Source organism: Grampus griseus (assembly GCF_964374135.1).
Source record: "Grampus griseus genome assembly, chromosome: 14".
Classification (NCBI taxonomy): domain Eukaryota; kingdom Metazoa; phylum Chordata; class Mammalia; order Artiodactyla; family Delphinidae; genus Grampus; species Grampus griseus.
In genome coordinates, this window is record NC_139008.1 from 16,246,834 (window position 1) to 16,274,399 (window position 27,566).

Here is a 27,566-nt window from a genome sequence, read left to right on the forward strand (position 1 = left end):
TGGCTGAGGTAGCAGATGGGCCAGCCATGCCCATCCTCTGAAGCCAGGTGATGTGGCTTACAGGGGAAGGCAAGTCTCTTGCTGTGTGCTTGGGGCTCTTAATGTCCTCAGGAGAATGGAACCATTGTCTGTGGCTCTGAAGGGGCAGGGGGCCTTGCAAGGGACATTCCTGAGGAGAGTGGAGGCCAGGTTGGCACAGGGTGTGGCATTACTCTGGGTCTGGAATGTGGTAGAACCAGTGGGTCAGGGTGGTTAGGGCCTCAGACTCTAGCCCTCAGCTGGCCTCTTCTGCCACAAGCTGCCATCTTTGTAGTCTTATAACCCCTCACACCTTCCCCGACTCCCCAAGCACAAAGACGTGACTGAAAAGAATACATTTATTGGGGAAGAGAAATAGAGGAGAGGGCGAGCACCTCTGGGTTAGGAGGCCGGGGCAGGTGGTCCATGGTTGTCCAGGTAGCGCCTCAGGGCTGTCGGGTAATCAGTTATGACGCCGGTGGCCCCCAGGCGGAAGGCCACTTCAAAATCTGACTCTTCATTAAGGCACCAAAATACCACCTAGTGGGGAGGGAGGGGCTTGTAGTTTCCCAACAACCTTACCTAGTGCTTCCCCTTGTATCCAGATGCTGGGAGCTCTCCTCCTCTGTGGAGACCTCCCAGCAGTGCTATGCTGGAGCTGACCGTCACATTTTCAGGAATTTTGAAAACTGGTTATTAAATACAGCCATTATTAAGTATTACATTACATAAACATACAATTCAATAAATTATATTAAAAACAAAGGTAATAAATACTCAAAACTCATCACTTCCTAATTATTTTACCACATTTTACTGTTACCCATGTTCTGGAGGTTATCTACGTCTATCGAATGTATAAGACGGAAATCGTATATAATGGTGTGCTACCACACCACACATCTCTTCCCAACTCTGTTCTGTGAATTCATGTTGATAGCCTGAAATTAGCCAAGGTGGGAGTATATACAGCAGGGAAATTACCTCATGTTCAAATCAAGGGGTTTCTTTCCCCCTGGGACAGCTGGTAGTGGAATGTTTGCCAGCCTGCCTCCCAGCCTGCCCATATCCTGCTGCTCTACATCTTCCCTGCCTTCTGAGTCCTCTCCTGTGGGCACTGAAGTAGGCAGAGCTGGTATTTGTACCCTGGGCTAAGTCACTGGCTGGACATCTCAGTTTCTTAATTTCAGAAATGAGAGTGATGGTCTATCCTCCCAGTGTTACGAGGAAGACCGTGGAGCAGGAGGCCTGACCTGAAAGAGCTATGTCATCCCCATGCCTTGCTCACCCCAACATCCAATCAGTGGCCGAGTCCGGCCTGTCTGTGACTTAACCCTTCCATCCATCCCTGCTGCTGCCACCTAAGCCTCAGTCCTGTCAGTGGCAGCATCAGGCGCCTAGTGAGACTCTGCTTCCACACTGGCCCCCACAATCCCTTCTCCACGTGGTGGCCAGAGTGACCCTCACTCGACAAGGCTTAATTGAATCAGGTCTCTCGCCTGCTTAAGGCCCTCAAAAGCTTCCCTCTCCTTTGGGCTGAAGTCCAGGTTCCTTACTGAGGTTCACAGGCTGCCTGCCGCAGCCTCTCCTGCTTTCTCCAGCTCCCCTGGTGCCACTTCCTCCAAACTGCAGCCTGGTGGGACCCCTCTCAGTTCCTCTGCTGGCCTCTTGCTTCTCATGACCTTCCCACATGCTGAGCCTCCTGCTGAGATGCTCTCCCTTTCCCCTCCCTGCCAGCCGGCTCCTCACTGCTTCTAGAAGGCCTTCTCTGACCCCACAGACCACAGCACTCTTCTTCCTTTCTGTCCACTGGCTGCCCCTGCGATGCCTGCTTTTCCCCATCCTCTGCCCCTGCTGGTAAGCTCCCTGCTCCTTCCCCGGGACCACAGTGCCTGGAACTGTGTTCTCAACACAGTCAGTTCCCAACAAAGGTTTGCTAATTAAATGACCTGGTCAGAGCTGATGCTCGGTAGGTTGGAGTGGGGTGGGGGTGGCCTGGGCTGGTCTTCCCCTTTTCTGGTCTCTTCCCAGCCCCTCTCATCAGGGATCAGGACAGTTCAATATATCATCATTATCGTAACGGCTAGCCTTTATCAAGCCCTTACTAAGTATCGGCTACATATCCAGAAGAATTAAGTATATCATTATCCCCATTTTACAGATGAAGAAACTGAGACTCAGAAGGTGATCTGTCCAAGTGACCCAGCCAGTTAATAAAAGGGCTGTGACTGGAATGTCGTGCTGGGCCCACACTGTGAACAACCCACTTGCTCACCTGCACCCCTCGCTGCTCCAGGTGTTGGATCAGACTTTTCCTCATGATGAGCCTGGTGGGGGGCGGGGTAGCAAAGGCTGTGATGAGAGGGGACTAAGGAGAAGGGCGGGTCTCTGTGGGATCCCTCCACCTAGCCTTCTCGCCCATCTCACCATTTGGAAACCACAGCCGCCAGCTGATTCAGCCCAGAGCAGGAAAATGGGAAGTAGGTCCTGTGGAGAGGTGGTGTCGTGGTCAGCCCCTTGGGTCTCTCTCTGTCACAGGTGGGGTGGGGGTGGTAGTGACCGCCCCCCAACCCGTATAACCCTACTCCCTCTAGAAGAACCTTTGCGGCTGCCCAGAGGAACAAGTCACCCATTGCTCAGTGACTTCCTACTCCGGTATCCTTGACTCCATGCTTTGAGGGTGTGCCCCTCCCCTCACCGTTTTACAGAAGAAGAAACTGAGTCTTGGAGAACTAAAGTGACTTGCCCGAGGTCACACAGCAAATCCATGGTGGGGCCAGGGCCAGGACCCAGCTTGATTCCCAAACTGTATACGCAGCTGGAGGTCCTCCTGGTTAGGCCTGACCAACTTCCTGAGACCAGACAGCATTTTATTCGGTCGGCTACTTGTCCCTAATTGTTCCACTCCAGAGTGACTTTATTTATGTTTTTTTAATGATGAATTTTTTGTTGTTATTGTCGTGTTTTGTTTGGCTGCGCTGTGAGGCATGCGGCATCTTAGTTCCCTGACCAGGGACTGAACCTGTGCCCCCTGCAGTGGAAGAGTGGAGTCCTAACCACTGGACCTCCAGGGAAGTCCCGGGGTGACCTTAGAGGCTTTCACAGTGTCCCAGGGCAGGCTCTGCTGTGTGACCTTGGGCAAATTACAGAACCTCTCTGAGCCTCAGATTCTCCATGGGGGTCATGATTCCTGTTATCTCCTGAGGGCGCTGCAAGGTAAGGCTCAAATAAACTAAAGGATGTGAAAACACCTTGCAAAACCCGTAAAAAAAGTTAGGTACACCAAGTTTGTAGTGTAACGATCTCTTTGTGGCAAGGGATGATGGGGGTTGGCTGGGAGCTTCCCTCAGGACGACAGAGGGGAGCAGAAAGCACTGGGGCCGCCACAGAGGGGGTCTCAGAAGGCAAAGGGAGGGTCCCGGCCTGAGAGCTGGTGAAGTGTCCGAATTCCTGATACTTTGCCCAGCTGTTACTTTGTTAATCCTTGTCCCCAGGCAGGAAAATGCTTGCCTTTCTGTTTGAGAATGAGAGTGATGCTGTAATTAATAAATATTTGTCTTCCCACCCAGACTGTAAGCTCGTGAAGGGCCTCTCCCCACCCACATTGGTCTTATTTACTAGTGTAAGTGCACCTGAAACAGAGTAGGCATTCAATAACTCTTTGTTGGATGACTAGATGAACAAATGAACCCTTGTCCTAAAACTCCACCCACATCAACGCACATTTGCATAGGATTTCAGGGGGTTCGTGTCCCCCTTAGTATTCATGAATGCTTGGTGAGACCACTGTCTTCAAAGGACCCCGGATGGGAGATTATCCTTGAGGGTAGCCAGGGAGCTGGGGACACTGGATCTCCTGCTCCACACGGGACCCTGCACAAGGGGGTTTGAAGTGGGGGGTGTTTTTTTTTTAAACTTTTATGTTGCAGCATAATTGATTAACAATGTTGTTTTAGTTTCCGGTGTAAGGTGGAGGGGGCTGTTTTTGAGGACAGAAGTCTGGGGGAGAATGAGGAAGGGAGACGGGGACCCTGTAGGTACCTGTTGATGATGGTGGGCAGGAAAGAGATGAGGAACCTCTCAGGGATCGAGATGAAGGGCAGCAGCCCCAGGTAATAGAGCAGCAGCACCCAGAATCCTCGGCTTATTGTGAAGGCGGTGGGCATCTCAGGGTTCTGGAAGCCAAGGGGAAGTGAGAAAGGGGATCAGTCTGCTCCTGTGGGAGCGGAGAGGAGGCTTGGGCTGCACAGTTTTCAACATTCAGGAAACCCTACTACCTGCAGGATCAAAGCCACATCTTGGCCCAGCGTTCCAAGCCCAGAGCCCGCTTCTGTCCCTCTGGCATGCCTTTGCTCACACACCTTCCCCACCTCCCCCGCTCTCCAAATCCCACCCCTGGAAACCCTGCTCAGGGCTCCTGCAGAACCCCCAGACCCCTCTGGCCTAAGCCCGTTTGGGAGGGGCAGTGGGCGCAGGGAGGGGTAAGGGACTCACAGCGGCCTTGCACTTCTTCATGACTGAGCTCTTCTCCGAGGCCCAGATGGTGATTTCATCGCGTTCATAGTGCCTCACCAGGCCCGCTATCTGGGAGGGGGAGGAGGTGATGGGGAGTCAGGCCTCCATCCAGCCCTGGGCCCTCGCCCACCCCTGCCCACAGCACCACCTTGCGAATGAGCTCTTCATTTTGCTCTTTGACCTCCACGCTTATGGGCATCCGCGGAAAGCTCCGGAACACGTCCTCCAGACGCACCATGTGCCTGTCTGACCCGTGTGCAAAGTGGCCTGAGGGGTTGTGGGAAGAAGGATCAGAGAAGGATTGCTGGGGTGGGGGGCTGCAAGCCCGGGGGGAGGGCGTGGGTCCCAAAGGGGAAAAGAGGGCAGGAGGTTGAGGCCGTGACCCCACTCCAGCTGGCTCAGCCCGGCGCTGACAGCCCACACGCTCACCCGGCGAGAAGTAAACCTCCAGCTCTTCCTTGTAGAGGGGCAGCTCCTATAGGGAGAGCAGGGAGCATGTCACCAGGAGTCACGCGTGGAGGCACGGTGGTTCTCTGGGCACGGTTGGGGTGCTGGGGCAAGGCCCACCTCAAAGTCCAGGCTGCCCACATCCCTATTCACGCCTGACTGGCGGGACAGGCTCTTGTCGTGTGACACCACCACCACGCCATCCCGAGTCAGCTGGCAGTCGAGCTCCAGGAGGTCGGCTCTCTGGGCCACGGCGCTATGGGAGCGAAGGTCAGTGAGTGGCCGAGGGATGGGGGATGCGCCAGACAGCAGGGCGGTGGGGATGTTTAGGGGAACGTGAGGCAGTTCTGGCCGGATGTGCAGGCTGTGCCCTGCACGACTCCAGGGGGCTCCAGTCACCCAGAGCAGGAAGTGAACGGCGCCCCTTAGCGTCACGCCTCGCATAGCTGGCACAACCTTACCCGGAAGCTTGGCCAGGCAGGTGGACTCACTTTTCCATGGCCTCCATGGTGTTCTCCAGGCGCTCTCCAGATCCTGTGTGGGGCATCCAGGGTGGGTTCCTGCGGCCCGGCCCCGCCCCCTGCCTCATCAGCCCCAGGCAGGCCGGGTTGAGCAGCCTCTTCTTCCCTGTTCCACATCCTGCCCTGCCACCCGGCTCTCCGCCCACCTCGAACTCTGCCCTCCTTTAACATCCTGCCCTTTGGACCTACCCCTCTCTGCTGTCCACCCTGGTACCTGCCTTGCTATCCTCACTCCATCCTCAGAAGCTCCCACCCCGTCTACCCCAGCCCAGCTCACCTCCCCGGTGGGCCCCCAGGCGGGGACAGAAGGCTGAAACCCACGGCGTATGCAGCAGGCGAGGTCGGCGCAGGAAGAAGATGGAGAGCATGACATAGCTGCTCAGGGCGGGCAGGGTGTAGTAGAGCAGAGAGCTCATGGTCGCGCCGCTGCTTCAGGCCCTGGCTGCCGCAAGCTGAGCCATTCCCGATGGGCTGTGTTGCCTCGCTGACTGCCTGGCTGATGTAGGCTGGCTCCGCCACCGGCTGCCACCACACCCCTTGGGACCTGCTGAGCCTGCTTCTGGCCTGAGGCCAGACTGCAGGGCTCAGCTGGGGTTGGGGTAGAGGCAGGAGTAGAGGCCAGGCAGCTCTGGCCCGCGTACCCCCAGGCCCTTCACACACCCCAGAATGCCTCTCTCCGTGGCCACACTGGGGAATCAAGTCCCCCCCGCCCCCCACCAGCTCTGCTACAACACTCCCCCTTCCCACTGGTATGTGCGCCCAGGGTATGTAACATGCCACCCCTTGCCATTTCCAGAGAAGCCGGGGGTGTATAGTGTGTCCCTGAGTCACTCCAGAATCACCCCCAGCCAGATAAGACAGGAAGCCATTAGGGTGGGGACAGAATAGTGACTAAGGGGGAGACTGACCCCACTCCGTCCAGGAGTCTGGAACTCCTTACACTCCCAGCCTCAACCCTGGCCAGCGGGGGAGCCAAAGGCCGCCGCTCCAGGTAAAGCCACAGGTGGGAAGCAGCGGGGCTGGAGACTCAGTCCTCAAAGCAGCAAGGATTATGGTCAGGGCATCGGCGAACACAGACAGAGCCAGGGCCATCCATAGACACACCTCTATATTTATATATTAGATACAGGCACGGGGTGGGCAGGGGCACTGGGCTCTCCACGTGCCCCCGCCTCCACTTCTGTTCACCCACACACAGAAGCAGCGGGGACGTTAGATGTGGCAGCTTTGTGGGGGAGGGTTTAGGTCTGCTCCTCAGGGACACTAGTCCTTGAGCCTTAGGAATGTTCCTTCAGGGAAAATGGGGTGGGGTTTTAATGGGCTGAGTGGGGCAGGGCTGGCCCTGAGTCCCCACTCAAGTGTCCTCCATGTCCCTCCCCCACTGCCCCTCAGTAGGTCCCGGGGCAGCCAGAGCCCTTGAATTCCAGAACTACCAGAGACTGGGAGAGCCGGGCAGACGGTGGCAGAACAGCAGAGGGGAATTTGCTTTGGGGCCACCTGAGCCCCTCGGGTCCTCAGGTGAGGGGGGAGGGCGCGTTGGCCTGCCTGAAGCAGGATGCCTGAGCAAAGCAAAGGGAGGTGGCCAGGCCTGCCCTCTGCCTCGACCTGGGCTGTTGGGGTCTGGGCTGGGCACAGAGTCCATTTTCTAACAGTCCGGCAGGGGAGGGGCAGGCAGGAGGCAGGGCCTAAACAAAAAGGCAGGCAGGAAAGGAACCATTAGCACACGTGAGCGGACCTGCCAGAGCCCCGACCTCCACTTCCCTCATTTCGTCCTCACAGCCTGGCCTCTACTCCTGCCTTACGGTGAGTGTGATGCGGCTGGGTTTCCTTATCTGTGAATGCGGATGACATTAGTACCCATTTCAAGGTACTGCTATAAGGACTAAGTGAGTTAATCCATGCAAATCTCTTACAACAATGCTGGGTGCTCGGGAGGTGTTCGCTCTCATTATCAGGACTGTGTCCAGGAAACTGAGCTGCAGAAAGGTGAGGTGTCTTGCACAATATCACACAGCCCTTATGGAGTATCAGAGGCGGGCTTTGAACCCAGGTGTGTCTGCCTTGCTGCTATCAGGCCACAGCTGGCCAGAGACAGAGAGGAAACTAGAGGAGGAACAGAGAGCAGTGTGGGTGGCGGTAGCCCCAGCCGGGTCCCCCAAAGGTATGGGAACTGCTGACCTGGACACCAGGTGTGAAAAAGCCTGGCATGTGGGTCAGGCCGGATGCTGCCGGCTCCTCCCAAAGCAATTACTGCCCCACCTGCCTCTCTGCCCATCCTGGGGGAGCCAAAGCCTGGCTCTGTTCCTCAGATGGGTGAGAGGGGGCCCTCAGTGACCTGGGGCTGGAGTGTGCAGGGTGTTGACAGGTGGGAGACATGTGGGGCTGGGCGACCACGGGTCTGCGGCTGAGGCAGGCTCTGGCCCTTCTGTTGCCACCGTACACGTGGCTCAGGGACGTGAGCAAGCTTGTGACTGCGTGGAGGCACGCTGGGCACCCTGGTCTCAGGGGGAATCTGTGCGTGGGTGGTGGGGAGCACTCACCAGGCCCCAGGGAGCAGAGGCATCTGTCCAGGTTAGGGGGCCTCCAGCACCCCAGGCTGGAAACGGGCTGTCTCCTGGAAGATGAGCTCCTTCAGCCGCTCCTTGGGTAGATCATCCAGCTCCATGTCGAAGGTGAAAGGTTCCTCGGCCACTGGCTGGGTGGCAAAGAAGTGGGGAGGCTCAGGACAGGGGCTGAGGGATGCCCACCCATCCACCTACCTGCCAGCCCTGCTGCTGGTGGCTGGCCCACCTCATCTGTTGGGTCGTAGTACTGCTCCAGGTAGGGGTGAGCCAGTGCTTCTTCCACTGTGATCCGTTTGTTAGGGTTAAAGGTCAACATCCGGTCCAGCAGGTCAAGAGCTAGGGAAGCGCAGGTGTCAGGGGTCAAAGGGAAGGTCAGAGGAGCTCCCAGAAGCATCGCTTTCCTTCTCTGTGTCCAGAGGCCCAGGTAGCTACTGGGCCCATGTACCTTCTTCTACACCCGGTTTTTATCACACACCAGCCCCCAAGTCTCTCTCACCTTTGGGGTCCGACTTGGGAAAAAGCTTGGCCCAGGCCACCTTGGTCTTGGAGGGTAGAGACTGTAGGTAGTTTCGGGCCTTCATGTTGATGATACAATTCAGGTCCTCCTGGGAGGGGGAGCCCAGGATACCTGTAGGTAAAGCAGGTGACTTGGTGAGCAATCTCTCCCTTCTGGGAACAGAAGGCGCCAGGAACAAGAGCCTCCACCAACCTGCTCCAGGCCACCAGCCAGTACTATGGTGGTGAAGAGCAAGGGGTCTGGATTCGGGCAGCCCTAGGTTCAAATCCAGGCCCTAGCACTTCCTAAGCATGGGGTGTACGTAGCCTTACTGTTCCCATCTACCAAATGGGGACGGTATCTATACCTCAGTGAACTACTGTGAAATGCTGTAGGGGCCCCACACATGGTCGTGCCCCTGACCTGACTCCCACAGACTCACTGACCCTGATCCTAAAGAAATCTCACCTCCAAAAAGTGAAATCTCCCTCCCACTCAGCTGGCCAGTCCCCCCTCACCCAGAATGTGGTTGAGCTGGTCCAGGTAGTGCTTGCCCGGGAAGATGGGCCGGTTGGAGAGCATCTCAGCCAGAATGCAGCCCACAGACCAGATGTCGATGGACTTGGTGTAGCCCTGGGGAGGAGGAGAAAGTGGCGGGCTCCTGGGCCAGCCTCAACCTGTTGTTGAGCCAACCCTGATGTTTGCGCCTGCCCACAACCCCCGACCTAGGTTCAACACCAGCCAGGGAGGCAGAGGGCAGAGGCCCAGAGGAGCTAATCCACAGTGTCTTTCCAGAGCCCAAGGACCAGCATAATGTGACAAGGCCTGGGGGGAGACTTCCTGCATCACGGGGATCACTGCCTGGCTTAGAGGAGGCTCCAGGGCTTTGTGGGACACAGCCCCTTCCCTTCAGGGGTGGGTGGCCCCCCTACCTTGGAGTTAAGCATGATCTCTGGGGCCCGGTACCAGCGTGTAGCCACGTATTCCGTCAGAAAGCCAGTGTGGTCGTGCTCAGGATCGGCAATCCGGGCAAGACCAAAATCACAGATCTGGAAGGCAAGCCAGGCTACTGAGCTCAGTGCTCAAGGCCTCCTGGGCCCAAGTAATCATATCACCGCGTCTCTGCCCATGCTGTTCCCTTTGCTTGCGATACTCTCCTCCCGTGCCCTGCAAGCCTGAGACCCCAGGGGTGGGAGGAGACCGGCCCTCAACGCTCTGACCTTCAGGTCGCAGGTGGTGTTGATGAGCAGGTTGGAGGGCTTTAAATCCCGGTGGAGCACGTTGGCGGAATGGATATACTTGAGGCCCCGCAGGATTTGGTAGAGGAAGTAGCAGATGTGGTCGTTGCTCAGCTGCTGGCTTTTAAGCAACTTGTACAGGTCTGTCTCCATCAGGTCTTGCACAATGTAGCTGAGGTTGGTGCCAGAGACCCCCCAGATGGGGGCAGCGAGAGGCACTTGGTTAAGAAGAAGAGCCTTTGGTCAACAGGCTTCATATCCCTCCAGCTGATGCCCCTGGGACTCAACAGATCTGCCAACTCATATCATGAGCTGGGCAAGGCCCATACTTAGCAGTCGGGCTCAAGGCCTCTGCCGGATCTCAGCCAGGGACCCTGACCAAAGCACTTCAGTTCTGTGGCCTCAGTTTCCCTACTGGGAGAATAGGGCTACTCAACTGTGGGAAGCAGGAGAATGTCCCATTTAAGAGCAGTAACTCTGGAGTTCACCTGCCAGTGTCTGAATCCCCACTGCCCTGCTCATTGGCTTTGTGGCCTCAACCTGTCTGCACCTCTACTTCCTCATCTGTAAAGTAAGGGGAAAAAATTGTTCTCTAGAAAGTGGTTGTGAAGATTAGCAGAGAGATGACCCATGCAGAGCAGCCAGCCCAGTGCCTGGCATGTTGTAAGTGCTCGGCGAACATGAACTAGTACTGCTGTTATAAAAGCCTGAGCCGCATGGCTCTTGAGAAGGTTAAATGAGATAATGTATGAACACCATCTGGCATGCAATAAATGTTTGCTTAAAAATAAATGCCTGCGTTATGGGAATGGTTTGTGCAAGACGATGAGGAGAAACTCCCCATTGCACGCTCCCACTCAGGGTGCTTGGCCATACATCCAAAGACAGAGGAGTAAATGTCCTTTTATATTCTAAGATAAAAAGACTACACATAAATAAACAAATAAATGTCATGTGCTTTGTTTCTAGAAGACTAAATTAGGGCTGTCTTTCAGAATCAGCCTCCAAAGGGCCTTCTGAGAACACCTGGACCAACCCTGCTGTTTTAAAGATGAGGAGGCCCGACACGATGCAGTGACCTGGTTAAGGTCACACGGCAAGCTGGGGGTGAGTGTGGAGATTTCCTGCCCTCGGTTTGTGGTGGAAGCTGCAAACGGTGCGATACTAATCCTCACTCTTGGGTGGAGGACTGGAACTGGCTGGGGTGGGTGGGGCAGGGGAGAGGTGATGGGCGTTATAAGCTGCTCACTGAGCCAGGCAGGAAGTGGACAACAAACGTGGAAAGCAATATGGGGGGAGGGCAGCAAAGGCAAGGCTGTCCCTCCCGGGGCAAGGTGCAAGTCCACAGGGGATTGGGGTGGGGCTCTGAGTGGGAAGTCCCAGAGAGCGGACAGGTTCTCATCTGGGGGAGAGGAGGAGGTAGCAACAGAAGCACTTGATTTTATTGAGGCTTTCTGAGTCTCAGTTGCTTCATCTTTGAAATGGAGCTGATGAGACCCATCTTATAGGGCAGTTGGGAGTTAGAATAAGAAATGTCAAAGCACTCGGCTTGCACTGCACCAGACTCATAGTAGCCCCTCCAAAAAGGGCAGTTTTCTTCCTTCCTGCCTTCCTTCCAGTCTGAGGACCCAGAGGAGAAAGAATCCCCGTCTGTTAAACAAAAAAACTGACTGTGGGCAGTGGCTGGATCTCATCAGAGAACTGCAGATGTCAGAAGACAAAGCTCCCATAGAGACCATCTTGCCCAGCCCCCTACTGAGGCAGAACTCAGAGAACAGACTTGCCCAGGGCCATACTGCCTGGTTGCAGCAGGCCAGGACTCCTCTGAGGCCTCCCCGTCGTCCTCTTACACTCTGTGGTCTCTTTACTGCTGGAAAGTTTCCTTTACTGGGTTTGTTTTGGAGGGTGGTAGGGAAGAAGGAAACAGAAAACAAGCCAACAGTCACCCAGCCCAGCTCTGAGGCTGTGCCTGGCCAGCCATCTGGTCAAGGTGAAGGATACACATCCCTCATGGCTTCCAGGGTGGGTGCCCGCAGAATGTCTCGGATGCCGATGACGTTCTCGTGGCGGAAGCGCAGCAAGATCTGGATCTCTCGCAACGTACGCTGGCAGTAGGTCTGATGCTCAAAGGGGCTGATTTTCTTGATGGCCACTCGAGTCTTGCGCACGTGGTCGTAAGCTGAGCTGAGAGGGCCAGAGATGTTGTTGGCATGGCCTTACGAAAGGGGGAGTCCAGGCCCGGTGGCCCCACCCAGGTCTTGGCAGGGAGGGGAGGGAGCAGGAGAGGCTCTGGCCAGTCATAAACAATGCTGGTTCCTTCCTGCTGTGAAGGCCTGGGATCTCCAGGGAGAAAGCTGGGGACCAGCCAGGCAGCCTTTCAGTGACTTCACAAACAGAGGAAGAGACTGACCGATCACTGACTTCCCCTCTCCTCAACCCTTTCCATTCTAGTTGCCCTGACCCCTCATCCTCCCCTTCCTAGGATGGGCTCCCTCAACCCAAGGCAGGTCCAGCGGTTGGGAGGTGTGGAGGACGTACAGTGAGGTAAATACAGTGAGAAGGAGGGAATCATAGGAGGGACTGGAGAGAAGGGGTAGGCAGGGCGGGGGTGGGTGTCAGGGGGAGGTTCCTGGGCAGCAGAGTTATTCCCAGATGAACAAAGGCCCAGAGCACCCAGTGGGGCTGGGAGAACTCACAGACCCCTCCTAAAAGTTGCAGGAAGGCATTCCTGGACCCCTCATTGCTCACTGGGTCCCTGGCCCCAGGCCCAAATCCCCACCCCACCCTGCCTAGCCCTGAGCTCCGCTCTTTTCTCCCAAGCTCCTTGACCAGCCTCACTGAGGGGGGGTTCCAAGGCATCCTCTCCCCAGTGAAGGGTCCTTCACTCCTTCTTCACTAAGGATATTACCTCCCCAAGAAGACTTATTCTCTTCTCCTCACCCCGTGTCTATAGGGTCCCCAAGGCCCCCACAGCTCCCCCACACATACTCAGATGCCCCTCCCTTTATTACAGAATGGTGGGTTCAAAGCTCCCAAGCCCCCTCTCCTTAGATTTTACGCAGCGCCCCCTCCCCCAGAAAGCACTCAAAGGCCCTCTCCCTGGGATGCTCCCCAGCCTCCTGAAGCCTCAGCTTCTTCAGGATGCTAAGAGTCCCCAAGGCCCAGAGAGCTCTCAGCAACCCTCCCTGCCCCCTCCCTCGGAGCCCCCTCCCCAAAGACGCCCCCGCCCCCAGAACGCCCCTCACCTGACCATGCCATACGCGCCCTCGCCGATGTACTGCAGCTGCGTGTAGCGCGGGCCCACGTCGAACGGCTGCCCCTTTACTATCTCTACTTCCCCCGGGACCCCCGGGCCGACCCCGTCAGTTCCCCGGGGCTCCCCGCCCCCGCCCCCCTGAGCCGCCGCCGCCGCCGCCGCCGCCGCCATCTCCACTCCTCCCCGCCCGCCCGCCTGCCTCCCCCCGGCGGCCCCGCCCGAGGCCCCGCCCCTTCCCGCCCGCCCTGTCACCCGCGGAGCCTGGCGCTCCAGGCCCCGCCCCTGCCCGTCCCCGTCACGTGACCCACCACCCCGCGCCCAGCTTAAGGAACCTGGTCCTTGGCACCTGTCGGCTCCATCTACTCCAGTCAACCTTAGAAGCTCCCCAGGACCATCTTGAGACTGTCCAGACCCTCCCCCCGAATGCAGACCAGTAGGGCCGCCCGATGACCTCACCCAGAGCCACCCAGCAAATGAGTGCTGGACCGGGGACCAAGACCGGGCCACGTGGCCCCGCTGCCCCCGCCAGCCCCACTCAGCCGGAGGAGTGGCCCGGGCCTCGAGATGGAACCTTAAGGGAACCCTCACCAGCCCTCTGGAGTTTGGCCTCCCGGAGCCAGGCCCGATGCTAAGTGATCCAATGCGTATTTCACAGTGGCGGTGGGAGATGGATGCCTCACAGATGTGGCGTGCTTTTCACAGATGAGGAAACTGAAACCTGAGCTGGACAAGGTGACTTGAGAGCTGGAAAACCCAGGCTTCCAGATTCCCAGCGTAATGGCTTTCAGAAGGAGGCCTATCTGAGTGGGCTAGGGACCTGGCCTCAGCAACCAGGCTGTGCCTGTATCCTGAGGACAGATACTCCCAGCCTATCCTTACATGGAGAGCAGGGGAGAGGTGAGAGAGCTGCGTTGACCGGGTTTGGTGAAAATATACTATTAGGTTTTTCTGAAAAACAGCAAGATAGCTAACGTTTTTGTTGTAGTTGGGTTTGGCAATCCTGTCAAGATCGTCATCTTTTGATTCTGTACTAGACTTTCCACAGTACTTGGTCCACTTCAGTTTCTTCATTAGGACAACCCCACAGTGCAGATGTCATCTGCTTTTCTGAGCTGGATGAGCAGGAGCCATGTCTGTCTTGTTCATCGCTGTATCCCCCACCCCTACACTCAAACTCAGACCCTCAGAAAATTTTTTTTTTTTTTTTTGCGGTACGCGGGCCTCTCACTGTTGTGGCCTCTTCCGTTGCAGAGTACAGGCTCTGGACGCGCAGGCTCAGCGGCCATGGCTCACGGGCCCAGCCACTCCGCGGCACGTGGGATCTTCCCGGACTGGGGCACGAACCACTGCGCCACCGGGGAAGCCCCTCCTCAGAAATTTTTGAATGGATGAATCGACTCTTACAGAATGGGAAACCTGAGAGTTGGGGAGCTGAGACTCAACATGGTATCTTCTGACACATAAGTAGATGCTCTTTTTCATTTCATTCTGTCTCCTGGAATCATAGTCTGTTAAAACTGAAGAGAGGGCCCTCAGAGACCATCCAGTCCATCTCCCTCACTTCACAGTGAAAATGTGAGCTGGGACCTTCACAGAAACACACCTCCTAGGCTTAAGTAATGTTGTTTTTGTCTTCCTTAGAAGCTGGGAGTAGGTCCTTGTATGCATTAAAGATCAAGAGACAAAATAGAACTGTAATTATGATTCTGAAATTACTCATAATTAGATCTGTGGTGAGGCTCTAATTCAGATTGAGACCAAGTTGCTGGTTCCCAATAACCCACAAGTCAGTGAAGGTTCAAGAGGTGCTAATTAGGACTTCCCTGGTGGCGCAGTGGTTAAGAATCTGCGTGCCAATGCAGGGGACACTGTTTGAGCCCTGATCTGGGAAGATCCCACATGCCGCGGAGCAACTAAGTCCATGTACCACAGCTACTGAAGTCCGTGCGCCACAGCTACTGAAGCATGCACGCCTAGAGCACATGATCCGCAACAGGAGAACCACCGCAATGAGACGCCCGCGCACCGCAACGAAGAATAGCCCCTGCTCGCCGCACGGAGAGAAAGCCTGCGCGCAGCAACGAAGACCCAACACAACCAAAAATAAATAATTTTAAAAACAAGAGGTGCTAATTAGATCCTTTTTTTTTTTTTAGTTATTCATTTGATAAGCTATTTAATGGTACTGTGTGCAAAGCTCTGAGCTAGGCACTAGGGCTGATAAAAGATTACTGTATAGTGTGAATTAGTGGTGAAGAGCAAGAGCTCTCTGGTGTCAGATTGCCTGGATTAGAATCCCATTTTTGCCACTTGCTATGTTATCCTGGACAGATTACACACTGGCCTCTCTACTCATCGAATTTCTAATCTTAAAAAGAAATGATAGGACTTCCCTAGTGGCACAGTGGTTAAGAATCCTCCTGCCAAAAGCAATTATACTCCAAGAAAGATGTTAAGAAAAAAAGAAAAGAATCCGCCTGCCAATGCAGGGGACATGGGTTCGAGCCCTGGTCCTCCAGGAAGATCCCACATGCCATGGAGCAACTAAGCCCATGCGCCAAAACTACTGAGCCTGCGCTCTAGGGCCCTCGAGCCGCAACTACTGAGCCTGTGTGCCACAACTACTGAAGCCAGCACGCCTAGAGCCCGTGCTCCGCAACAAGAGAAGCCACTGCAATGAGAACCCCGCGCACTGCAACGAAGAGGAGCCCCGTGGCAACTAGAGAAAACCCATGCGCAGCAACAAAGACCCAACGCAGCCAAAAAATAAATAAATAAATAAAATTAATTAATTAATTAAAAAAAGATGCACATACAGAAATCAATTTAATACAGGATAGATGGATGTAATATATGTGATATATAGATGTAAGATCACTCTAGAGAAGTGAGGAGGGAATAATGGAGGAGGTAGCATCTGCCTCTCTGAAAAAGAAGTAGGGTTTCAGAAGGACAGTATGGAGGAAAGGCATCAAGAAGAAGGAGCAGCATGAACCACCCATAGAGGCAGGAGCATGATTTGTCCCGTGTGGCTGCAGTTAAGGGGAGTTTAGGCTGGAGAGGTAGGTTGGGGCCAGGTTGAGGAAGGCCTCCGATTCCGGCAAGGAGTTTGGATATTACTCAGTAAGCAGTAAAAGCCTTTCAGGGACTTTTGCCAGATCATTTTGCAACTATGGGAGAATATAGTGACTCAGGGAAAACACCATGGAGTTGAGCGTGGAGCCAGGTTTCCTGAGTAGGAGTGAGTTTCCCGGCATGGGAAAGGCTGGTGTATCCGGAGGGGTGCCTGCCACCTCAGCTGTATCTGAGCCTCATTTGAAGGCGTGTGACTGAGAGCCCCCTCTAGTGGCTGGGGTTGGTACTTCCTTCCTTCTAGATTGGATTGGGATTTCTTAGTCTATTTCATAAATTCATATTCAACTAAGAGAGACTGAACATCTATTCTGTGCCAGACACTTATTTTTTTAATAGTTGGAGCCTTCAATACTCCACTTTTTTCTTTTTGTTTTTATTTTTTGGCTTGCTGCACAGCTTGCAGGATCTTAGTTCCCCAACCATGGATCCAACCCGGGTTCCTGGCAGTGAGATCACCAAGTCCTACCCGCTGAACGGCCAGGGAATTCCCTGTGCTAGGCACTTTTATGCACTTTATCTCCTGTCATCCTCATAGCAGCCATGTGAAGTAGATACTATAAACATTTAACAGAAAAAAAATAAGCAGCAGCTCGCTGAACTACGGAGTTGGAAGGAACTTTAGAACCATTTCCTCTGTCAGGTAGTGCAGTACCTCCACAGCCTCTGCATCTACCCAGACTAAGTCTTTTTAAGTCCTTTTTTTTTTCTTTTTGACCACACCACACAGCATGCAGAATCTTAGTTTCCCGACCAGGGATCGAACCCTCGCCCCCTGCAGTAGAAGCATGGAGCCTTAACCACTGGACCACCAGGGAAGTCCCAACCCAGACTAAGTCTTAAACCAGCTCTTATCTCTTTGTGATGTCAAGGTCACAAGAGAGGCCAGTTGGTGATTTGCTCAGGGTAATACAAACGAGTCACATTGGAAGAACACAAATGAACAATCCCCTTTCAGCTAACTCAGCTCACCAGCACAAACCGAGAAAGGAGCAAATGTACAGGAATAGGGGTCAGAACACAATGAATAATTTATGAAGATTTAAATACTGATCTCTTTTTTAAATCCCAAAAAAACCTCATTATAATTTTCTTGTGACACTCCTTCATATATGAGAGATTAGCTGGGTCTAAACATCTCTCCCCTGGTATAAGCATTCTTCAGCTGATCCCTTCTCTGAAATCTTGGTGGTCAGCTCTGCCTGCCCCCACTGGGCTCCTTGCCTGGGCTGTCCTCACCGGCCTTCTTTCTTGATGTCTCTCTCTTAGTCATATCATACTCCTGTGATGTCAAGTTTTTCCTTTATGTTAAATCTCTCCTTAGCCATTGCCTTTCATCCAAGTTCCAGTTCCAAAATTTCAGTGTTTGATAGACATATTCACCGGGAGACAAGCTGATATAGAAAATTTAGGATGTCCAATGAAAGTCATCCGTTTTACTCCCAAACCTGCTTCTCTTACAGACTCTGTTTCAGGACAATCACCATTCTCTCAGAGTTGAACCCTGTTATTTTCTCATTTTCCATTTCTCTCCACGTCTAGCCAACTCCTTGTCATTTTATTATCACAATATTTCCCAAAGCCATCTCTTCCACCATCGATCAAACCCTAATTTCAGGGACTTCCCTGGTGGTCCAGTGGCTAAGACTCCACGCTCCCAATACAGTGCGCCAAGTTTCCATTCCTGGTCAGGGAACCAGATCCCACATGCCACAGCTAAGACCCGGCGCAGCCAAATAAATAAATAAATATTTTTAAAAACCCTCATTTCATGTTTTTATTCTTTTACTTTCTAACTCTTTAACTAACTTCAGCACTTAGCAAAAAGTTGCAGAAATAGTTCAAAAAATTTCTGTATACCCTTCATCAACACTCCCTAAATGTTAACATTTTAAATAAACACAGTACAATAATTAAAATCAAGACATTAACATGAACAGAGTTAATCTACAGGTCTTTTTCAGCCACCTGTCCCCATAATGTCCATTTTCTAGTTCAGGATCACAGGTTGCATTTAGTTGTTATCACTCAATTTCCTTTAATCTGGAATAGTTCCTTAGTCTTTTTTTTTTTTTTTTTGTCCTTCTTGACCTTGACACTTTGGGAGAGTGTGTCTGATGTTTCCTTGTGGTTCCTCCTTTCACTTTGCCTCTACTATTGTGTGATGCTACTACTATTGTACTAACTAGCCTCCTTTTCTTCAGTCTTCTTCCTCCTCAGATACGCCTAAAACACAAGCGCTTATAAGGTGTGTATGAAGCAGGAATCTTTCAGTAACAAGTGGCTAAAGATCAGCTCAAACCCACTTAAACAAGAAAGGAAATTTATGGGTTTACTTACTGAAAAATTTAGAGGTAGATGTTAAGGCACCGTTGGCTCCAGGGACTTAAACAACGTCATCAGTACTTTGGTCCCACCTCTGACCTCTGCTTTCTTCTGAATTGTTTCCATTCTCTGGTGGTTCCTTTCATGGTGGCAAGATGGCTGCCAGCAGGTCCAGATTCATATCTGATGTTTTTTCCAGTAACTCCAGCAAGGGAGAGGCTCATCTCTGTCTTTCTGTCTCCTTGTAACAAAAATGCCAGATTTGACTCCCATTGGTTATTGGCTCTGTTTGGAGCCTGTGCAAATCCCTGAACCAATCAATGTAGAACTGGGGATTTAGTTATCTCTACTTGCATGACATGAACTGGTCTGGGGGAGGGATGGTTTTCCCAATGAAAATTGGTGTGCTATCCTCAGAGAGTGCTGGACAGGCAAAATAACAGTGTCATTACAATGTTTCTCTTTAGAGATTCTTCATTCCTCCCTTAACTACCAAATTAAGTCCAAATTCCTTACCAACATCCAAGGCCCTACTTCCTTTGATCCAAATCTTACCTTTCTCAGGCTCATTTCCTAGATGAACATTTCTCTCTAGGAAAACTGAATTTCTCAATGGCTTGCATGCCATACACATGCCTGCTTCTGTACCTTTGCTCATGCAATCTCTGTTATTTGGGTTGCCCGTTATGCAGGTTTTTCAATAAAAGGAATCCTTTCCATTTCCAGGATGAAGTGTTTCCTGGTATCCTCCGGCTACGTGTGCCACATCTGCAGCTCTTATGTCTTAGAGCAAATGTCAAATGTGTATTATATTTATTTATGTGCTCATCTTGCCCTTCCTCCTAGATGGTAGAATTTCTTGAAGGCTGTAATGATGGTGTCTTTACTTTGCAACCCTCTTCAGTACCAAGATGTGTTTTGCACTCAATAAATATTTGTTGAAAGAGAGAATTGAGTATTTATGGAATGGTCTCCACACCCTTTGTCAGCTGGGATGATGCACTTTTCTGTATGAGCTCAGGGTTGACTGTGTTCCTGTTAAAAATGCAAAACCCAAAATAGAATACCATTTTCTATATGTAGTCTGACCAGTGGGAGTATAGTAGGAGTATTGCTTCCCTTGTATTGGTCCAATATTTTATTCTCTTCCACACAGAGACTTTCCCTGAACCTCATATGCCTCCTCACAGTGTTCTTTTCTTTAATGGGACTTAGCACAGTTTGTCAGAGATTCACTTGTGAAGTGGTAGAACACAGTAATTAGAAGTGTGGGGACTGCAAGTTCCCTTCTCTTTCTGCCTCCGTGAATTCACTTTCCAGAACTGCAGAGAGATGAGCTATAATCCTATTAACTGCAGAGGCTTGGGTTATTTTATTTCAACACACAATGAAATTGAGTACCTTAGGGCCAGGTAGGCAATGGCTACACTGAAGGGGAAAACTGAGTGCCTCCCAAGTGCTAGATTTTTGAGGGCACATGATCTTATTTGATATTCACACAAGCCTTGTGAAACAGATGTCATCTTCTTTTCACACATGGGAAAGCTGGGGCGGAAAGCTTGGGTGACTCGCTGGAGACCATACCTGTGATAAGTGTCAGGCCTGGGACTCAAACACCTGTCTATCTGATTCTTCACTGGAGGCTGTAAACAGGTAACTCAAGGCCATATTCAGCCTGCAGATGTATATTACTTGACTCGTGTCATTTTGCTTTCCTTTAATTTAAAAAAAATCAAAAAACAATGCAAAACAAAAATTCAGGTCCTGGAATCAAACTGCTGGAGTTTGAATCCTGTCACCGCTAATCAGTTGTTTAACTTCTTCCTCAGTTTTCTCATCTGAAAAAGAGGATATAGTACTTACTTCATAGGAAGGCTGAGATTTAAATGCTTTTAATATGTGAACCTGGGTGGGTGGCATAACTTTTCTAAACTTTAGTTTTATCAAATCCAAATATGGGATCATAAATTGATTCTGTCTACTTCACAAAGTTAGGTACAGTAAAGTTTTAGAGATTTTTTTTTTAATAAATTTTATTTATTTTTGTCTGTGTTGGGTCTTCGTTGCTGCACGCGGGCTTTCTCTAGTTGTGGTGAGCAGGGGCTACTCTTTGTTGCAGCGTGCGGGCTTCTCATTGTGGTGGCTTCTCTTGTTGCAGAGCACGGGCTCTAGGTGTGCAGGCTTCAGTAGTTGCGGCATGCGGGCTCAGTAGTTGTGGCACAGGGGCTTAGTTGTTCCATGGCATGTGGGATCTTCCCAGACCAGGGATCGAACCCAGGTCCCCAGCACTGGCAGGCAGATTCTCAACCACTGCGCCACCAGGGAAGCCCCTAGAGATTTTTAAATATGGAGGCCTTAAAAACTGCAAAAGATATATAGACGTTATATGTCTCTTATCATAAGAGGTAACGCCCTAAGCTGACATCAAATTTTTGTTGTTTTTAAAGTTAAGATATTAATTACAATCAATAAAATCCACCCATTTTACATATACAGCCTTGATGAATTTTGGTCATTCAGTACAATTATGTAACAGTCATCTCAATCAGGATATAGAACAATTTCTTCAAACTAAAAAGCTCCTTTCTAGGGACTTCCTGGAGGTCTAGCGGTTAAGACTCTGCGCTTCCAATGCAGGGGGCATGGGTTCGATCCCTGGTGAGGTAGTAAGATCCCATATGCCCGTGGTGCAGCCAAAAGACTTAAAAAAAAAAAAAAAAGCCCCCTTCCAGTGATTCTCTCTTCCAGGCAATGATTGATCTACTTTCTGTTACTTTAGTTTTGCCTTTTCTAGGATTTCATATAAATGAAATCACAAAGTAGTGTTTATGTTTGACTTCTCATGCTTAGTATATTTTTAGATTAAATTACGTTGTGCATACTAATATTCAACTTTTGAACTGAGATATAATTCATATACCATAAAATTCACCCTTTTTTTTTAAAAATTTTGGCCACGGCTTGCAGGATCTCAGTTCCCCAACCAGGAACTGAACCCCAGACCACGGCAGTGAAAGTGCTGAATCCTAACCACTAAGCCACCAGGGAACTCACAAAATTCACTATTTTAAAGTGTACAATTCAGTGGTTTTCAGTATATTTACAAGGTTGTGCCACCATCACCACTATCTAATTCCAGAACATTTTAATTACCCCCCAAAGAAAGCCCATACCCATTAGTAGTTACTGCCCATTCCCCCAACCCTGCAGCCTGGCAACAATTAATTCCTTCTGTCTCTATGGATTTGCTTATTCTGAACACTTCATATACATAGAACCATAGAATATGTGGCCTTTTTGCATCTGGCTTCTTTTCCTTAGCATGTTTTCAAGATTCACCCAGGGTTTGGCATATGTCAGTACTTCATTCTCATTTTATGCCTTAATAACATTTCATTGTATGCAGATACCACGTTTATATATCTATTCATCAGTTGGTGGACGTTTGGATTGTTTCCACTTTCGACTATTATGCATAATGCTGCTGTGAACTTTTGTGTACAAGTTTTTGTGTGAACATATGTCTTCTGTTCTCTTGGGTATATATCTAGGTGTAGAGTTGCTGCATCATACGGTAACTCTGTTTAAACTTTTGAGGAACTGCCAAACTCTTTTCCATGGTGGCTGCACCGTTTAACATTACCACCAGCAGTGCATGAAGGTTTCAATTTCTTTACATCCTTGCCAACACTGTTATTATCTGTCTTTTTTTATAATACCCATCCTAGCAAGTGTGAAATGGTATCTCGTAGTTTTTATTTGCATTTTTCTGAAGGCTTTGTGCTTACTGGCAATTTGTATATCTTCTCTGGAGAAATGTCTATTCAAGTCCTTTGTCCATTTTAAAATTGGGATGTTAGTCTTTCTGTTGTTGACTTGTAAAAGTTCTTTATGTATTCTGGAATATTAGACCCTTATCAGATAAATGATTCACAAATATTTTCTCCCATTCAATGGATTCTTTTCATTTTCTTTAAGCACAAAATGTTTTACTTTTGATGAATTCCAATTTATCTAGTTTTTCTCTTGTTGCTTGTACATAGGTTTCTTAGATAAGAAACTGTTGTATATTCCAAGGTCATGAAGATTTATGCCTATGTTTTCCTCTAAGAGTTTTATAGTTTCAGTTCTTACATTTAGGTCCAGCTGTTTATCTTATTGTAACCCCCTTGCATGTGATAAATCTTTTTTTTCTCTTGCTGTTTCCAAGATTTTCTCTTTATCTTTCAGTACTTTTACTATGATATGTCTGGATGTGGATCTCTTTGCATTTATCCTACTTGGGATTCGTTGAGCTTCTTGGAGGTATAGATTAACACTTCCCAGCAAATTGGGGAAGTCTTTAGCCAAGTTTTCTTCAAATGTTTTTCCTTTCTCCTTTCTCTTTCTCCTCTCCTCTGGTACTCTTATTCACATATGTTGGTGTGTTTAAAGGCATCCCACATTTCTCTGAGGCTCTGTTCACTTTTCTTCATTCCATTTTCTCTCTGTTCTTTGGATTCCATAAGCTCTATCCATTTATCTTCAAGTTTGTTGATTCTTTCTTTTGCCAGTTCAAATCAACTGTTGAGCTCTTATAATGAATTTTTCCTTTTGGTTAACATACATTTCAACTCCAGAATTTCTTTTTGGTTATTTAAGAAAATAATTTCCACCCCTTTATCTCTATTTGATAGTCTCTGGTCTCTATTTGATGAGACATCATCATCATACCTTCCTTTATTTCTTGAAGCATGGTCTCCTTTCATTCTTTGAACGTGTTTGTAACAGCTACATTGAAGCCTGTCAAGTTGCACATTTAGTCCCTCTCGCAGACAGCTTCTGTTGCCTGCTTTTTTGTCTGTGTATAGGTTACACTTTTTCTTTACGTGTCTCATAATTTTTGTTGAAAACTGGACATTTTAGGTACTATAGCAACTCTGGATAGTGATTCCCCTTCTCCCTCCCTAGGGGTTGTTTTCGCTGTTGTTGGCTTGTTTGTTTTGTGACTTCACTAGGCTATTTTAGTTAGTTTTCCCTCACCTTGAAAGCTCTGGTCTTGCTCCTTGAAGGGCATAGCCTTGGACTCTGCCTTCCTGTTTCAGCTCTTGTCATCTTGGGATGACAGGGGTTATAGCAGGCTCTCTGTGTCTCTCTCCCGATTTCTCTGGTAAGTTGTCTGCTTCATTTGATATTACACACTGCCTATTAGGCTCCACTGATTACTGGCTGATTGCTCTATTGTTTTTGACAATGCCCTGGGGCATATATTGCTCAGCAGTCTGATTCAATTAAATTTGGGCAGGGGTAGGTGTTAAGGCTGGTCTTTGAGGTTTGTTCTGACCCCAGGAGGGCTCTTTTTAGCTGTCTCTTTCACTGGTTCTCTCTGGTGAATTAAGTGGCTTATGGTTTAGCCTTGTGGTTCTTAATTAAGAAGAGTTTTTTTTTTTTTGTTTTTTTTTTTTTTTTTTGCGAGTGCCCTTAGGCTTGAGCTTTCCTATACTAAATTTCAAATAAAGTCAATTCCTTTGGGGAGAGCTTCAAGTCTCTTTTCTATGCACTGTCTCTCCCTGGGCAAAGTCTCTCAACTACTACTCTGGGCACTGGCTAGGGCAGTAGCTTCTGGTCTTCTTGGCTTGCTTCTCCCAGCACTGGATCTCTGCTCTACAAGCAAGCTGGGATGAGGGTGGTTGGGGATGGTCCTTGGACCATCACACCAGGGACAGAGCCTCCACCCTATGAGTAGGGGCTGCATGGGGGAAGGGAACCCCTACTTCTCTGCCACACTCACCAGAAATTTAGCCTCTTCAGCTTGGAGTTGGAGGGGATGAAAAATGCTGGCAGCCTGTCCCTCATGAGATATGGTAAGGCTTGATTGGGAGCTGAGGGGAGAGGGAACCCTGTCTTCTTGGCCACACCTACCTGGGGCAGAGTTTCCTTTAAGATGAGCTGGGGGGAGGGTGGGAGGGAGGGAATTCTTTTGGCTCCAATGCCACTGACTCTTCCTAGTTTTACCAAGTTTTAGTAGATTTTCCTGAGTAAATGTCTCTTCATTGGCTATGTGCCATTAGTACAACTTCCAGAAATTTTAAGTTTTTTTAAAAATAATTTTCATCAGTTTTGCTTGTTATTCTGGGGAATGGGAATGCAGAGCTCCTCACACCATCATCTCAGAGCTTTGATCTCCCCTAGCTTTTCCTCTAAAGCTTTTTGGTTAGTCTATTGTTTGCCCTAACAGCTATCTACTACCTCAGGCAGCTGCAAAGTTAAAACACTTGCCTTTAAATGTTTTTGACAGATGACCCCTGGGAAGAGGACTTCTCACACTGGGCAAGCTCCAAGTGAAGTCAAATACAGACAGCCTTGTAAGCTGGGTCTTCCAAGGAACCACAAGACAGTGCCAATAATGACAATTCTTTGGAAATAAGACTTGGAAAGAACTGTGATAAACCATAATGGAAAAGAATATGAAAAAGAATATATATAACTGAGTCACTTTGCTGTACAGCAGTAAGTAACACAACATTGTAATTCAACTACACGTCAATTAAAAAAAAAAAAAAACTTGGAAAGTGCTCCAGCTCCATTCTCTTCCCTCCAGTGTCTTCCAGGTTGTACTGGGAATGGGGGCTATTTTTCAAGGTTTCAACAGAGCTGGAGAGTAGAGGACAGGACTTAAGCAGGTTAAAATGTCACAGAGCTCAGTGTTCTCACCAAGATTCAGCAATTTTTCTTGAATAAGCATTCCTCAAGTTGCTGTTAGCCTTTGGTTAATTTATAGAGTTTTTAAAAAGTTGATTCTGACAATTTTTGCTGGGTTCTTTACTGCTCTTATGTAGGAGTGAATTTTCATAGGTCCTTTCTCTGTCATTTTTCTGCATTTAATAAGCATTTAATTAATATTAACATTCAAACTACTACAGACCCACCAAATTCCTGAACTCATGACCACGTTCCTTTATATGATCTGCAAGGATGTCCTGAAAGACTGTGCTTGCTCCTTGAAATCAAGGTAGAAAGCAAATAAAATCCTAAGGGTTCCCCTGACTCATCATGGGATAACCCTATCATAACACTATGAAAAAGGGAAATGAGGTTTATTTAACATTAGTTCTCACTGTCCCCACTACTTGGTGCTCACAAATAGTGCTCACACATTATCTGAAGAATATAGGATCTAGACCCTTGTCAGGGAGACTAATACCAAAGTCATTGGTGAATAGTTTTAAAAATCACTTTTTAAAACTTCTTGAAAGTAAGAATGGTGTTTGCCTATCTCCGGTACTTTTCCTATTTTCTAAAATTTCTCAGAGTTTGTCTACCATGGTTCCCAAACCATATCTCCAGTTCCCTTCAGTATCCTGAGGATGGATTTCATGCAGATCTGGGGTCTTGAACATTTTAATTGAGTTAGTGTTCTCATGTCATTATTCTTCAGTTTTGGGGCTTCAGTTTCCTCTGAACCACAACCTTAAACCATTTTAAAATCTTGAGCATCATTTTCTTTATAGAAGGCAAACCAAATGAAAGTTGAGAGCTTCTGCTTTCTCTTGGTCATCTGTTAATATTACACCATCTACCCTAAGCAATGGGCCCATTTCTTCCTTCTTCTTCTTGCTCCAAATATAGCTTTAAAAGCCCTTTTTGTTGTCTATAGCATGTTTCACAGTCTCAGCCATCCTGATAATATTCGTATAGGTTTATACCAGTCTTGTGTGTTTATCCCTGAGTAGGTAGCTCTTCCGTATTCTCTCGTAGAATTTCCTGTGCAGTCAATTTAGTTCCTTTAAATGTTCTCCCATTGCGTCATCATCAGGATCTAAAAGGGATGAAGGAATGACTTTTTTTTCTTTGTTTATTTTTGGTTGGATGTTCTTGAAGTGATAATTAAAATTACACATATTAGTTTAATATTGGAACATAAAGAGAAAATTATTTAGTACATGCAATGAAATAATTGTTCATTAATTTAGCACCCAAGCACCCAATGATTAATATATGCATCAATTTAGCACCCAATGATTAATTCAGCATTGTAATGGTTGTAGGCATTGTCTTCTTCATGCTGAGTACATTAATACATAATTACTTGCCACTATTGCCCTTAGCCTTTGTTTCATTTATTACTCTGTAACACACCATTCCAATTTTTTTTTTTTTTTTTTCTGTATGCGGGCCTCTCACTGTTGTGCCCTCTCCTGTTGCAGAGCACAGGCTCCGGATGCGCAGGCTCAGCAGCCATGGCTCACGGGCCCAGCCGCTCCGCGGCATGTGGGATCTTCCCAGACTGGAGCACGAACCCGTGTCTCCTGCATCGGCAGGTGGACTCTCAACCACTGCGCCATCAGGGAAGCCCCATTCCAGTATTTAGTGGTATAAAACATTTTTTTTTAAATGCTCACTGACTCTGTGGGTCAGTAATTTGGAAAAGGCATACACTATACTCAGTTTCATGATGTCTGAGTCTCAGCTTGGATGACCTGAACAGCTGGGAGTGACTCTGCTGGGGTTGGAACAGCTGGGACTGGGGGATCCACTTCTAAGATGGTCTCCTCACTCACATGACTGTGGCCTGGGCTGGGATGGCTGAAGGACAGGCTCAACCATAGTGCCTATGGGTGTCCTTACCAACATGACTGTGGCAGGGTAACTGGACTTCCTACCTGGGAGTTCCAGACTCCAGGAACAAGCGTTCCAGTGAGCAAGGTGAAAGCTGCATGACCCATCCTTGGAAGTCACCCGGCATCATTTCCACCACACTTTTTATTGAAGCAGTCACAGACAGCCTAAATTAAGGGAAGGGGACATAGATCCCACCTCTTTTTTTTTGGCCGCGCGGCATGACTTGCGGGATCTCAGTTCCCTGACCAGGGATTGAACCCGGGCCACGGCAGTGAAAGCCTGGAATTCTAACCACTAGGCCACCAGAGAACTCCCCCAGACCCCACCTCTTGATGGGAGGGGTGTCAAAGAGTTTATGGCTCAGAAGAACTGTTCAACCAACCCACAGAATTGTAAGCTCAATAAAATGAATATTGCTTTAAGCCATTAAAAAAAAAGATTTTCTGGCCATAT

The 27,566-nt window shown here is 49.4% G+C and overlaps 2 protein-coding genes and 1 long non-coding RNA gene across 6 annotated transcripts; 1 reads left to right on the top strand and 2 right to left on the bottom strand.

Annotated features, from left to right (window-relative positions):
- Nucleotides 1-363: 363 nt before the first annotated feature.
- On the bottom strand, nucleotides 364-6,517 carry GDPD3 (glycerophosphodiester phosphodiesterase domain containing 3). Of its 2 annotated transcripts, XM_082669473.1 has the most exons (10): nucleotides 5,779-6,517; nucleotides 5,472-5,514; nucleotides 5,101-5,236; nucleotides 4,963-5,008; nucleotides 4,682-4,800; nucleotides 4,513-4,602; nucleotides 4,060-4,193; nucleotides 2,446-2,505; nucleotides 2,294-2,345; nucleotides 364-558 (listed from the first exon to the last, which is right to left on the bottom strand). In XM_082669473.1, the coding sequence occupies exons 1-10, from the start codon at nucleotides 5,915-5,917 to the stop codon at nucleotides 421-423; spliced, it is 957 nt and encodes a 318-aa protein (XP_082525599.1). In that variant the 5' UTR covers nucleotides 5,918-6,517; the 3' UTR covers nucleotides 364-420. The 2 variants fall into 2 exon arrangements, with proteins under 2 accessions (XP_082525599.1, XP_082525598.1); XM_082669472.1 differs by having other exon boundaries at nucleotides 4,682-5,008.
- Nucleotides 6,518-6,590: 73 nt separating this feature from the next.
- Nucleotides 6,591-13,230, bottom strand: MAPK3 (mitogen-activated protein kinase 3). Of its 2 annotated transcripts, none has more exons than XM_082669461.1 (9): nucleotides 13,045-13,230; nucleotides 11,801-11,983; nucleotides 9,782-9,971; nucleotides 9,494-9,610; nucleotides 9,080-9,194; nucleotides 8,562-8,693; nucleotides 8,292-8,401; nucleotides 8,042-8,196; nucleotides 6,591-7,186 (listed from the first exon to the last, which is right to left on the bottom strand). In XM_082669461.1, exons 1-8 carry the CDS (start codon nucleotides 13,224-13,226, stop codon nucleotides 8,074-8,076), a joined length of 1,152 nt encoding a protein of 383 aa, XP_082525587.1. In that variant the 5' UTR covers nucleotides 13,227-13,230; the 3' UTR covers nucleotides 6,591-7,186; nucleotides 8,042-8,073. The 2 variants fall into 2 exon arrangements, with proteins under 2 accessions (XP_082525587.1, XP_082525588.1); XM_082669462.1 differs by having other exon boundaries at nucleotides 11,801-11,978; nucleotides 13,045-13,174.
- On the top strand, nucleotides 7,211-27,471 carry LOC309831997. Of its 2 annotated transcripts, XR_014297652.1 has the most exons (4): nucleotides 7,211-7,304; nucleotides 10,795-10,906; nucleotides 24,790-25,001; nucleotides 26,699-27,471. It is a non-coding gene; the product is annotated as an uncharacterized lncRNA (long non-coding RNA). The 2 variants fall into 2 exon arrangements; XR_014297653.1 differs by lacking the exon at nucleotides 26,699-27,471 and having other exon boundaries at nucleotides 24,790-25,235.
- The last annotated feature ends 95 nt before the right edge of the window (nucleotides 27,472-27,566 follow it).